We start from the raw sequence: 15,000 nt of genomic DNA on the forward strand, positions 1-15,000 counted from the left end.
GTATGTTATTATAACACAGAGATAGATCTACATTATGTTCACATCACTATATCATATCATATATATATCTATGCAATATACTGACAGCCAGGCGGGAGGTAGCGGAGGTGGTGGAGGACTCCATGAGGCCACCCCCTCCCCCCTCGTCGTCCGAGGAGCCCACCAAGGGCAGACTACTGCGCCGCTCCTCGCCACTGCCGCTGACCTTCTCCAGCGAGGAGTCTGAAACACACGGTGCAACACAAAACCAGTTGAGTGAAAAGCTTGCCCCAGCAAAAAAAGGTTTGTCTTCAGATAAAGGATGTGGAAAAATCCTTAACTATTCATCAAACGTGTGTTGCAAAATCATGAAGGCATGGAATGATATGTACATCCTCCCTGATTTTTTTTTTCATCCTCCACCCAATCGTCTTACAATAGAACTAAATCATAAATAAATCATAGTTTGCATACATTTTCATACAAAAGGAGCCTGAGGAAGAAGATGAATAAGAAGAAGAAATGAAGAAGAAAAGCAAAGGGTGCAGGTGATACTGACTACCTGTGTGTGTGTGTGTGTGTGTGTGTGTGTGTGTGTGTGAGGTGGGTGGTGGTGGTGGTAGGGGAGACGGTGATGGGGATAGGGATGGGGATAATGTGCGACAAAGAAGAGAAAGCAGAGGCAGAAGGATGAGAGAAACTGAGGGACAGAGAAAGGAGAGAGTGAGTGAGTGAGTGAGTGAGAGACAGACAGACAGAGAGACAGTGACGCTCGAGTTCCGTCAGAAATGGTCGCCCTGCCGAAGCGACAGAGGGGATAACTCCGGCTCGCTCCTAAGAACAAGCAACTTGGATTTACGCCCCCTTTCTTTCCTCTGTCCCACCGAGAATTACACGATATGAACCCAAAATGCATTGCACAGTACACACACGCGCGCGCGCGCGCACACACACACACACACACACATTCTCTTTCACACATGTCTGGGATATTCTTTCACATTATTGTTTTGATTTTTGTCTCTCTCTCTTTTTTAATTATTTTTTTAAAATAGTTTAAACCAACGAACAAGAAGTGAAGAACTGATGCGTCCAGTACAAACCTGCGCGCGCGCGTGTGTGTGTGTGTCTTGGTGGCAAATGACTGGAAGCAGACTTTGCTAAATTGAAAAAAGAAGAAAAAAAAGAAGGGGAAAAAAAAGCAGAAGAAAAAGAAAAGAAAAACAAACTGTCATTAAAGCATTTGCTTCCTGTGTGAGTGTCTTGGGGGCAAATGACTGGAAGCAGACTTTGCTAAATTGAAAAAAACAAAAAACAAAAAACAAAACAAAAAAAAAACACACAAAAAAACCGAACTGTCATGAAAGTATTTGCTTACTAAATATGTTCACGTTTTACATCGCCACCCATCCTTTGGTAATATAATTATGTAACAGACAGAGAGAGAGAGAGAGAGAGAGAGAGAGAGAGAGAGAGAGAGTCAGAGACGGACAGAGAGAGAGAGCAAGCACTGCGTGAGCGAGTGAGTGCATGTGTGTGTGCGCGCGCGTGAGTGCATGGATACACGGGTGTATTCGCACGCGTGAACGCATTAATATATATGTATGTGCGCGTGAGTGAATGTGTGTGTGCGCGCGCATGATCACGAGTGAATGTAAATGTGTGTGTGTGCTCGAGCTCTAGTGCAGGCCAACGCAGATGTAAGTGAAGGTGAATGACCGACCTATGGCAAGCTGGGTGTGGGCGAGCAGAAGGGTAAAGAGGAGGTAAGGAAAAGGTCACAAGGTCCTCTCTGGAGAAAAAAGACAAACCAACACACACACACACACACACAAAAAGCACGGGGGAAATTTTACAACTACTGGATGTAACGCTGACGTTATTATTATTATTATTATTATTATTAGCATTTACGCCTAATCTTGAAAATAAGCCCCAAGCGTCTATAAATAGAACACATGTGTAAATATCAAAAAGGAAAAATTGAACACAAGATACCAAACATCATAAAAAATTATTTATCAGTCCCCCCCCCACCCCCAATCAATCAAAACTACTACCAACAAATTCTGAAACTATCAAAATTCACTCACTCACAAATACTCATTAATAAATAAATAAAATCAGTTCATACTGGAAAGGGATGAGCTGCTGAGAATTCATCAGGAGGGGAACAGGTGGGTCTTTAGACTGGATTTGAAAGATTGTAGCCAAGATGAGTGACGGAGAGGCTGATTATGTAAAAAGAGGAAGAATTCGGCGGCTACTTTCGTATTCTCTGTTGCTGCTTTCAACCAGAAATATATGAATTAATTTTGTTTATAAAAACCGTATGTCTTGCCCAAATAATCTGATGGTACTTGGATACAGAAAAAAAAAACCCTCGTTGTTAACATTCTTGTGCACTACGCCTAGTACGAAAGTGAGCTGGACAAATGTTATACAAGTACACTCTCAACACGAAGGTTGTTTTTTTGTTTTGTTTTGTTTTGTTTATTTGTTTGGGTTTTTTCTCGGTTATATGACGTAGCACTCTGCTCTTGTGTATTATACAACGTTCGGTTTTGTTTGTCTGTTTATTTGTTTGGTTTTTTTTCTCGGTTATATGACGTAGCACTCTGCTCTTGTGTATTATACAACGTTTCTATATCATGCTTTAATGCAATGCGAACAAGCATTACCTAACTGCTTGTTTTCAATCTGCTTCCTCTCTCTCTCTTTCTCCCGCCCTCCCTTTTGTAAACGTGCGTCCAAGCACGCAGTCTATACTTCTTTAGAACTCTGTGTTGAGTACATGTGTATATATATTTTTTTTTTTTTCATTCATTTCATTGTAACTGCTTGTGGTTGATTTGTATGCACGAATACGTACGTGTACATGTTACATTTCCTCAGAGCAGGCCTTGTTTGGCACAAGTTCTCAACTCTGTCAGTTTTGTTTTTTTGTTTCATTTTGGTGGAGGTGTGGCATAACAAACAATTTTGTGCTTATTCTTTATGTCGTTTCATTTCTGGTGAAGGCAGGATAATTCTGAGCAAATAATGTCTTTGTCTAAATCCTTCCTTCCACCATTATAAAACACACACACGCACACAGAATCACCAAATTCTGAACAAATAATGTCTTTGTCTAAATCCTTCCTTCCACCATTATAAAACACACACATGCATACACACACAAAATCACCATACTATCGTTATAAATCATAATAAAGTACTGTCCAGCTCTGAACACTAATTTCGTTATCATACAGCAATCTTCTAAAACAACAACAACAACAACAACAAAAACACCCACCACCAAACCCACTTCTCCCTGCCCATTTACACTGACGCCTCTCTCTCCCTCCCTCTCCCCCCCTCTCTCTCTCTCTCTCACACACACACACACACACACATGCATGGATATACACGAACGCGTGCAAGTCTATGTGTACACGCGCACTGGCGCACGAACATACATCAAACGAACATGCAACACATATATATATGAAACAAATCACTGACAAAGCCATGCATACAATACTTTTCCACTCCGGTTCTTTTATACAACACTAGGAGGTCAAACGAATGGCATAAACATCCAATTAAACCAGAGGAGACAATGGATCAAAGGTTAAAGGGTTAAAAATGTGCATGACCAAACGCCGCCACGCTTTGGTAACAGTTACATGGGTATCACTTTGTTTGCAAATATATGCTGTGCAGTACATTTACAGCACACACTTATCAACAATGGCTGGTTGGTACAACGACATGGAACAACAGGCATGCAACCTTTCCTCTACAATGCGAGATACACAACTCTCTTTCTCTCTCCCTCTCTCTCGGCACTCCACCCTGTGTGTGTGTGTGTGTGTGTGTGTGTGTGTGTGTGTGTGTGTGTTGTGTGTGTTGTGTGTGTGTGTTGTGTGTTGTGTGTGTGTGTGTGTGTGTGGGTGAAACAGACAATGAGAGATAGAGAGATAGAGAGAGAGAGAGAGCACTTTTAAACTATGAACCACGCTCTGGTCTAATTGTACAACCATGCGCGTATGATCACCATCATCATCATAGTTCTTATTATTATTATCATAATCATTATCCAGATACAACATCTAGAAAAAAGCTTATTACACCTAACAAGCAACGTTTTTTTTTTCTTTTGATGAAAAAAAAAGAAAAGAAAAGAAAAGAAAAGAAGAAAACAAAACAAAAAATAACAAAACAAAACAAAAATCCAAAACATATTGCAGCGCATGCCAAACTCACGCATCTCAAACACACACACACACACACACACACACACACACACACATCTGAAATCGTTTACGAAACCGACCTCAGGACAGTGGTGGTGGGGAAGGGGAGTGGGGAAGGGGAAGGGACGGGATTAAGAAGACCAAGGTGCGTGCAGTGCACTTCTCGGAGATGTGGCCAGGTGTGGCTTGTCAGAGCTGGTCTCCGATACACAAAACATAATACCGACCCCATGACATGCTTGGTGTCAGATTGAACGTGGATACTGATGAGGTTTTCATCTGTTTGTTTGTTTGTTTGTTTGTTTGTCTCTCTCTCTCTCTCTCCCTCCCTCCCTCCCAGGTGAAATCTGTGTACTGTCTTCGTCTCATGAACCAACAGACACACACACACACACACACACAAGCAAACATACACACGGACACAGACACCTTCGTTTTTACGCGCAAGCACTCATGCAGAAGAAAAAGAGAGAGAGAGAGAGAGAGGGGTGTGTGTGTGTGGGGGGGGGGGGGGGGGGGGGGGAAGCAAAGACAGAGACGCATAGCAGTCTGAGAACATGCGACACAGACAGAAACAAGGAAAGACAAAGAAAGTTGTAATTTCACTAAGTTGTGAAACATAATTTTCTATTTTCACCGCTCTCCTCCAGTCCACCCCCCCCCCCTCTCCCTTTCTTTCTTTGTAAATCCGCCCACTCCTCACAATGATGAAGTTGCTCACCCGTCATCCTTTTCTCATCACTAGTTTTCATTTTTCAACATATATATATATTCCTTCTGTTACTGTCTGCATGGAATTCCACACAAGTGATAATGAAGGATGAGGGGATATTTGGAATCCCTCTCCTCTCTCAATCTATTTCTCACACACACACACACACACACACACACGCACGCACACACACACACACACACACACACAGAGACTCTGAGAGAGAGAGAGAGAGAGAGAGAGAGAGAGAGAGAGAGAGAGAGAGAGAGAGAGAGAGAGAGAGAGAGAGAGAGAGAGAGAGAGAGCATACGTACAGAACAAACATGCATACTCACTCGCACACCATTAACTACCAATACTCCTTTTTCTTTTAGGCGAATGTGGTGTCACGTGTATTGATCAATCCGCACCACTCTGACACCACCTTGAAACTGAAAACAACAACAACAACACACAAAAAACAACAACACCTGAAACCGAAACCCTTCCACTTGCAGAACAATCAACCAAGGAGTACACAGACGGGGCGAAGAGAGGTCGGGGCGTGTGGGGTGAGGACAGGGGAGAGAGAGTTTTACCTGCCAAAGAGTACACCTCATCGTCGGGGTTCTCTGTGGGGATCAGCCTGCGACACTTCCGTCTGTCCACCACGTCCCGGCACAGACGGACACAGGAGCAGAACATGGCCATGCTGCTAGTGGACCCCGGTGAATGGAGGTTCCATCCTCACCAGGACCCACACACACACAGACACCCACGCTCTCTATGTCTTGCACACACACACATCCCTTGGTCAGTTTGGAGAAGAGTCTGTGACCCTGTGTCGTCTCATGGTGGGGGTTGCTGTAATCGTGTTCCCAACACTGGAGGTGTCACTTGTCAGGGCTTCACAATGGTTCTGGCTGGTCACACCGCGCGAGAGACGAGACAGAGAGACCAAGACAAGAGGCCGATAAAGCTCGGGATTCCATTCACACCGTGCTGTCTCCGCTGGTAAGTTATCCTCGTTGTGGTATTTCGATGGTCTGAAATGACCACTCTGCCGTTCACAACACACTGATTGACGTCTGTACAAACTGAACACTGGAGACAAAAGGTCTCCGAGAATTCTTATGCTTACCTCTGAATACTGGGTATGGTTGCCTACTGGGTAGGGTAAAAACAGTCATAAACGTAAAAGCCCACTAATACACACAATTAAACGAGGGAGTTGCAGTCCACGAACGCAGAATGAGAAGAAGAATTAATGCGCTTTGTCACCCAGCTGTGTGTTCCAACGCTGTTCCAGCAAACAGTAGGCAACGTCTGTCACTCCAATCCATCCCCGAGTGGCGTTCGCGAACCAAATGAGGCCAGAACGCAATTGTCTGGAGAGGAAAGCAGTCTGTGGCAATTCGACATCCTCCATGGTAACTTCATTGTTTCAGATGTCCACGCCTGCATCCTGCTGAGCATGTTTTGCAAACTGTGATTGGGTGACCCCCACGAGGCGAGGGCGATGGCAGGGAGAACGGATGGCAGAACTATCTTCGTTATTCAGTTCCTGGTTATGACACAGGCGGAAACACAGTTTCTAGTGGGTGGTCAAAGAATCTACTATCACAGTTGGGTGTTATTTTACTTCCTTCAACGTAACTCATTTTTTTCATTAAAAAGAAAAAGAAAAAAAACAAACAGTACAGTTCAAAGGCTCTGAACGGATTTCATCTTTTCGTACTCCGTTCAAAATCTGACGTGTTCGTTTTGTTAACTTCATAGTGTGTGTGTGTGTGTGTGTGTGTGTGTGTGTGTGTGGGGGAGAGGGGAGAAGGGGGGGAGAGGGGTGTAGGTGTGTGTGTGTGTGTGTGGGGGGGGGGGGGGGGGGGGTGTAGGAGGAGGGCGTGGGCGCGTGTGTGTTTGACACAGGGACAGAGAGACAGACCAAGGAATACAGCGGTGGAGATAAAAAAAACAACCCAAAACACCACCACCACCAACAAAAAAACAACAACAACAAAAAAACAAAACACTTGTCACCGATTTCGCAAATTCTGAAGTTTGTTGAAATACCAAATTCAACGTAAGACAAGGCAAGTCCTATATATTCGAAACTTTTGAATCAACAGTCACACCACTGACAACGAGGCGCACTTCAGCACATAATTATATCCATGGATGTATCTAGAGCCGACTCCTCAAGTCAAACTGATCATGATCTGCCCGTCTCCTTTCCTTCCAAGCGCACAGACGGCTATCACCTGTGTGTGTGACATGTATCCCACAAAGCCAACACCACCACCCCTAGACACTGTGACATCTCAGTGTCTGTACACCACCCAGGTGCAGCGAGCTAGCTAGCTTCCACTACCAGCCCTGAAACTCAAACCAGCTGATAAGTCGTTAAACCCAGCTCGGTCGTTAATTCCCTCATAACGTCTGAACGGCCCGCTCTGTGGCGAGTCCTTGTCCTACATAATTATTATTACACGGGAGGGAATCGAATACCCTTTCATGAAAAAAAAAAAAGCGGTTAGCTACCTCGCGTGGATCTTGTGTCGTAAGCGATAGGGCAAAAAGGAAAGACTGAAAGGAACACCCCTCCCCGCCCCCATCTCCCTTTCCCCTACTCCCAACCGACCCCACCCCCACCCCCACCAACACATCTATTAGTAAAGCTGTGTAATCATTATGCAGCTCTGAATGCAAACCTCGACGTCACAGGAAATGAAAGAGGTTAACTTTGCAAGGGATGAATGAATGAATGGCGGGTTGGAGAACTTCCCTGACGAGTTCGTATAATGCAGCAAGTCTTCACAAAGAGGACTCTGTGAAAGGCGTGCCTGTGTTTATGCTGTGCAACGTGCAGCGCTGTGTGTGTGTGTGTGTGTGTGTGTGTGTGTGTTTCTATTACACCATTTTTATTTGAAAAAGAGAGAAGGGATAGAGGAAACGGCGGTGGAAAGGATGGAAGAGAGAGAGAGAGAGAGAGAGAGAGAGAGAGAGAGGAGAGAGAGGATTTGTTTCCTGAAATATTCTAAGAAAAGCCACTTTATGACAGAAGTTGCTATTCTGTACTTGTTTTCTTCCGCTATCTCTCTCTCTCTAACACACACACACATTCATAAGTTAATGCACAAATACAAACGTGTCAGCAGAGATATGTACATGAATACGCGCCTGTGCAACGCAAATGGGGCGTCAGTATATCTCCTTCTCCACCCCTACATCACATCACCAACCCCGCCCCCCCCCCCCCCCCCCCCCCACGCCCCCCCCTCCTCCCTCTCTCTCTGTGGTCAGAATGCCAAACTGCAACTTGGCTGGTTAGTGCGATACGCGGATTTTTCCCTGCAGTGGAGCAAAGACAGACATGTACACACACACACAGACAGACAGACATTCAAAGAGAATCCTGTATCCGCGCCTATACAAGATGACATGTGATGTACAAAACAAACAGCTAATCACACCAAGACGTCGGTTTCTCTCTCTCTCTCTCTCTCTCTCTCTCTCTCTCTCTCACACACACACACACACACATCTATCTTTGTATCTATCTATTTGTCTGGGTATTAAATTTACAGACAAGAAAGTCAGTCGTGACGAAGACAGGGAGTGTACACAAACTAAGAGTCGTTGACACTGATGACTGAGGGTGGTGGAGGAAGGCGGGGGGCTGGGAAGAGGTAAAAAAGGGGGGGTGGATGGGTGAAGGGTCTGAAGGATGATGCTGTATTGATCCCAGACAAGTCCTCCACCGTCTAGAGCATCCCTGTGTGTGTGTGTGTGTGTGTGTGTGTGTGTGTGTGTGTTGAAGTGTTCCTGATCCCCTTCCTTACAGCACGCCCTACTGTCTGCTGCCAGTGTGTGTGTGTGTGTGTGTGTGTGTGTGTGTGTGTGTGTGTGTGTGTGTGTGTGTGTGTGTGTGTGTGTGTGTGTGTCCCCCCGCGGAATTAGCCCGCCTACTACACAAGACAAGGGTCATCTCTTTGTCTGTCTACTGGTCGATTTCCTACTCTTCAATACCCTCCCACCTTTCTCTTCCCCCACTCCTTTGGGCCCCAACCCCTGCTTTCTTCTTTCTGGTCCCCCCCCCCCTTCATATATATATATATATATATATATATATATATTATACACATATATATGCACAAAGAAAACGTATGTTTACATTTAGACACGCATGTAGACAAGAGTACAGAGAGGCGTACGTCCACATATAAACACACACACGTATACGTGTATATAAACATAATGATATAATTCATGAGGCACTGGCATAAGTATGCTTGCCCCCACCCCCTCAGTGTATGTGTGTGTGTGTGTGTGTGTGTGAAACCGATGTGCGTGTGCGGTTAATAAAGAATTATTAACGCTGACAACTAGAAGTTTATATTGTTAATGGACGGGGAAACCATCTTTTCTTTCTTTCTTAAAAAATTTTTTTTTTCTTATATAAGCAAAGACCCGTGCTTTCACAACTGATAAAGCAAGAGGAATCTGGTGAACAGTTCTTCAGTGCGGCGACCCAATGACTCTTCTTAAAGTTAAGGGCAGTGATGATGATGATGATTACGATGAAGAAGAAGGAGCAAAAGCCAGAAGAAGGAGGAGGAGGAGGTGGAGGAGAAGAAGGAGGAGGAGGAGAAGCAGGAGGAGGTGGACAAGGAGCAGAAGAAGGAGCAGAAGCTAGAAGAAGAAGGAGGAGGTGGAGGTGGAGGAGGAGCAGGAGTAGAAGCCAGAAGAAGCAGGAGGAGAAAAAGAAGCAAAAGAAGGAGGAGGAGGAAGAGGAGGAGCAGGAGGAGAAGAAGAAGAAGAAGAGTGAGGAGGAGGAGGAACAGGAGATCAATTTCAAAGCAGTCCATACACATCGTGAGCATGCCACACCAGACCGGTTCTCAACCCACTGACACTGTCTAACAGCTGCGTGGAGGACGCGAACTGAAGCGGAAAGACGTAGAGAAAGAGTTTCAATTTATATTTCGGCGGTGTTTGTCACCCTTCCCTTTCCCCAGCCCCTCTCACCCTAGTTCTCTATCGAACCCCCCATCCCCAGCCAGCACCGCCCCCAACTGGTCGTGACGAATGGTATTAGAGAGAGAGAGAGATAGAGAGAGAGAGAGGGAGAGAGGGAGGTGGGTGGGTGGGTGGGCGCTTGTGTAAATACTGAAGGTTCAGGAAGTGAAGATACTGACATGTATACATCTCTCCTCTTTCAGCAACGCCTCTCTCTCTCTCTCTCTGCCCAGCCCCCATATCTCCCAATTTGTTGTGAGTGTTTGCCACGTCAACTCGAATGTGTGTTTCATCTGACAGGGGGCCAATCACCGGCCTTTGACGACATTCCTCTACTTCATACCCTACTCCTTCTCACTAGCCTCTACACAAACAGAAAGACAGAGAGAGTGAGGCGAGGGGGTGGGGGACGCAGAGAGAGAGAGAGAGAGAGAGAGAGAGATATGGGCAATTTTATCAAGTATCGGCCATTGCTCCCCCCCACACCCCCCCCCCACCCCCGGCCGACCCCCTTCCCCTCCATGAAATGGTGCAAGCACATGAGCCTATAACAACAACAACAACAACAAAAGTAATACGCAGTCATGTCAACAAAATATAAACTTAGTTCACAATTCTATTATATATGTCATCAGAGTTGAACGCAGTCTGAATGCTATAAACAGATAGGTAGACAAATTGCGAATGGTCTGTTTGTGCCTAGAAGCCAAGAGTAACGCTAATCTGAGCTGACTTGGAAATTTATCTATGGGATTTAGGTGATACATACTTTGTTCTTAGGTCACGCAGGACAGGACCACTTAGGACGAAATGTATTTCCTTTTCTTCCCACTCGCTGCCAAGTTTGCACATCTGATCAGTTGCATTATGTGTTCTGTATCGGTGATAGTGTACTGCAATATTTTAAACTTAGATTCCGGAGAGAGAGACAGAGACAGAGACAGAGAGACAGACAGAGAGAGAGAGAGAGAGAGAGAGAGAGAGAGAGAGAGAGAGAGAGAGAGAGAGAGAGAGAAGGACATGCATCTCCTGTCCCAGCACAGGCACGATCAACCTCCCCTCACACATGCTGCCACCTCTACCCGCATCCCCACTTCCGGACAATCACCACGGAACCCACATGCACATCGTCACAACGACGACAAACCAACCTCTCTCTAACCATGGACTTCGCCACATGTATACACAAGTCTCCTCTCTGCCACAGACACTGGGACAAGAGACGGTCACCCCCTTTCCTTTGCACAGGCGCTGACAACCTTTACTGAGGAAATGACAGAGACAGCCGCCTTCTTCACAACAGTCACCCACACACGGCCCTTTGATTACACAGTCCGTTCTGCTGGATCAGTGTTGTCTCCCACATGCTCTTTTCTAGGTCCACGAGCATGACCCACTTTTGCATCCCGTGGGAATTTCTTACGGTGTGACATTACACGACAACAAAGCCGGAAACTAATCCCCAGCGAAATCTTCTACATTTGTAGCTTATTTTAAAAGATCAAAGCCATTCAAGGCCATAGGACATACGGAAGTGAATTCATATTCACAGTGTCATGGGTCGGCACAGGAAGCCGGGGTCAAATCTTCTCTTTCTGTCGATTTTATCAATTTATTCATTTCATATTCTTCCACGACCAACTTCTCTTACTGTCGATTTTATCAATTTATTCATTTCATATTCTTCCACGACCAAAGTTAGGCACCGATTTACACCTGGGTGAAGTGAGGAACATCAGCAAAGAAAACACACACACATTCAAACGAAACAATCTCCTGTTCTTCGAAGCACACACAATTCCGGTCCACTGTAATCCCACGAACAACTGATATGAAGCTGCACGGTTTGTGATAATCGTTGTAAAATGTGCAACCCGTTGCGGTCGCCTAACGTTGTTGGTGAAAAGAAAAGGGGGGAAAAAAAAGAAGATATATATAACATATCCTGATGATATTCCACACACCCCTCACACCGCCAGGGAATGAGTCACACGTTACAGACACGAACACATGACAGAAGAAAAAGCTGTCAGAATGCACTGGACGATTTCACACCCACCCTCCCACCCAGCAAAGCGGGCTATACGAACGACAAAACTGGAAAGAGTCCAGACTTCATGTTAGCACACGCTGGTTAACATTCCCTCGTGATGACAAAGGCACATATGATCACACACACAGTAATACATGTACTAGTGTAGTGTATGTACACACACACACACACACACACAGGCAGAGAGTCAGGTGACAGGCAGGTATACAAGTAACCATGGTTCCAAGCGTGGAGAGAGCAACAGCTGCTGCCATGTGTGCTCGGAGGGGTGTCTGTCCCCTTCAACGTTGCTGATGTGTTGGGGAAAGACAAGCGACCAGGTAGAACCGCTGTGTATAATATAACGGACGTCTGTGTGAGATCTGAGCATTTCTGGTGTATAGATATATATAAAGATGTCAACATTGCTCGCCGCGTGACACACTCCGCAAATTTACACGCGCGCACAAACACATCGATGAAGGCATTCATGCACACACACGCGTAGGCAACACCCACTTACTAAATGTCCTCAGAGAGAGAGAGAGAGAGAGAGAGAGAGAGAGAGAGAGAGAGAGAGAGAGAGAGAGAGAGAGAGAGCATTCATGCACACACACGCGTAGGCAACACCCACTTACTAAATGTCCTCAGAGAGAGAGAGAGAGAGAGAGAGAGAGAGAGAGAGAGAGAGAGAGAGAGAGAGAGAGAGAGAGAGGGAGAGAGAGAGAGAGAGAGAGAGAGAGAGAGAGAGAGAGAGAGAGCATTCATGCACACACACGCGTAGGCAACACCCACTTACTAAATGTCCTCAGAGGGAGAGAGAGAGAGAAAGGAGAGGGTGCGGGGGAGGGGGGGGGGGGGAGAGACGGTGGGGTGAGCAGAGAACTGACATGAGATGTTCCATTTCCATAACTGCCGAATTATGCACCTCCTCCTTTATTATTTATGCATCTGTGTGCAAGCTAGTTTGCAACGTTAAAAGTCAACTTTCCCTCCCTCCATTTAAGCCACCTAGGTTTTTATCGTCCTGAGTTATCCTTTTGCTAGAATGAGTAACGCACGCTCGACGCTCGCGCGTGTGTGTATGTATGTGTGTGTGTGTGCAAACGTCCATGCATGCGCGCGCGCGCACGAGTGTGTGTGTGTGTGTGTGTGTGTGTGTGTGTGTGACAGAGAGAGAGAGAGAGAGAGAGAGAGAGAGAGAGAGAGAGAGAGAGAGAGAGAGAGAGAGGAGGGGGTGCATGAAGACAGATAGAGATGTTAGAGAAAAGTTAATGAAGTTCTGCGCATCCGATCTTGATCAATTTTCCCTCTTAACACAAACATTTAATAGTGATTTGACACGCCTGAAAAAAAGAAGAAAAAATCAACAATAACAATAACAACACCACGCACACACACACACACACACACACACAACGCCCACTCCTGTTGCCGCAATGACAGGATTCATCACATCATTGATGCTAATACAGACATATGGTATGGGCTTTCTTCACTGGAAATGCGGGGTGCGGGGCTGGAACCACGGCCATAGTTATTATGGTTTGCTCACGGAGTACAATGTATGTCAGTGGATCGGAGACTACCAGGCTATCTGTTTTTACCAACTTACTATCTTCCAGATATTTAAAAAAACAAATAAAAAAAAAACTAAAAAAAAAACAAAACCCAGCGAAACTGGCGACTGTGGTTGTGGGTCTATAGCTAATCTATCACAACGTACACTTCCTGGCCATATATGATTCATCCTCAGCTGATGGAGCCATCTGCTGACGAAATCATAAATCATAAATATCCACTGGCTCTTGAATATCATGAACTATACAAAATATGCTTCTCTGGAAAAAACAAAAACAAAACAAACAAAACACACACACACACACACAAATAAATGGAAAATAAAAAACCGATGTGACAACACACACACACACACACAAATAAAAAAAAGAAAAAGATAATACAAAAAAAACAACAACAAAAACAAACAAACAAAAAACCGATGTGACAGCGGTGTGGCCCACATTTTCCAGCCACTTAAGCAGTCGAGACAACGAAGTTGTTGGTGAAAACTAAAAATCATATTTTCGATTCCCATGTACACAAAGCATTTCACATTTCTATCACCGCGCACAGAAAATCTCCACCTCTGGCAAGAAGAATAAAGCAGCAAAACTGACAACAAACTCTTTCAAACCCATCCTGACTTAAAGATCATCCTACAGGTTATCTTTCGTGACGGGGAAAAAAAAAAGATAAGTGGCTAACAGACTGCATCATGTGGGCCACTCCATACACACACACACACATACACACATGCGCGCGCGCGCGCACGCACACACACACATTATGACATATACATTATGCATGTATGTATGCATGATAGTCTGTCGTGTCCAACAATAACCATCAGCACAGAAACCTCTAATAAAGTTATAAGTAAAGTGAAACACTTTGTAGCACAGTGAACTAGACAGTGTATACCAAATGCAATCGTAAGTCAAATGGGGTGGACAATGATCGGTGGCAAAACCACAAAGTTTTCAACCTGGCGTACGCTAAACCCTTCGGAATTGATCTTGAGAAACGACATCCATCCCCACCCATCCCCTTCCGAAAGAGAGAGAGAGAGAGGGGCAGAGAGACAGAGACACAGAGAGAGGGGAAGAGAGAGAGAGAGGGGGGAGAGACAGAGACAGAGAGGGGAAGAGAGAGAGAGGGGGGCGAGAGAGACAGAGAGAGAGGGGAGAGAAAGAGACAGAGAGACAGAGAGAGAGAGAGAGAGAGAGAGAGAGACAGACAGACAGACAGACAGACAGACAGACAGAGGCATAGACAGAGACATTTTAGATACCAGAAAGGGAAAAACATATAAGATAATTATGTAAGTTGTTAGCTGGATTACAACAGATTGGTGGATTCTGGCCAGTGTCAAAGTGCTTGCTTCAAGTACATTCATAGTCTGCCCCAGCGAAACGACGTTTGATATGCGTCGGTAAGTTATTGACTGCTCTCTCTCTGTCTCTCCGTGCTCATACTTG

At 45.2% G+C, this 15,000-nt stretch overlaps 1 protein-coding gene across 9 annotated transcripts in view; it reads right to left on the reverse strand.

Annotated features, from left to right (window-relative positions):
- LOC143276119 (uncharacterized) overlaps positions 1 to 15,000 on the reverse strand; it is a 355,742-nt gene that overhangs the window by 124,709 nt on the left and 216,033 nt on the right. For 5 of the 9 annotated variants that reach the window (XM_076580521.1, XM_076580519.1, XM_076580518.1 and 2 more), the window contains one exon: positions 86 to 222. In XM_076580521.1, the coding sequence (XP_076436636.1) occupies positions 86 to 222 (137 nt within the window). Of the gene's footprint in view, positions 1 to 85; positions 223 to 5,510; positions 6,558 to 6,948; positions 7,111 to 11,078; positions 11,186 to 15,000 lie in introns of those variants that run through there. The other 4 variants (XM_076580524.1, XM_076580522.1, XM_076580526.1 and 1 more) reach the window with 4 other exon arrangements.

The sequence above is a fragment of the Babylonia areolata genome, chromosome 31 (assembly GCF_041734735.1).
Source record: "Babylonia areolata isolate BAREFJ2019XMU chromosome 31, ASM4173473v1, whole genome shotgun sequence".
Taxonomy (NCBI): domain Eukaryota; kingdom Metazoa; phylum Mollusca; class Gastropoda; order Neogastropoda; family Buccinidae; genus Babylonia; species Babylonia areolata.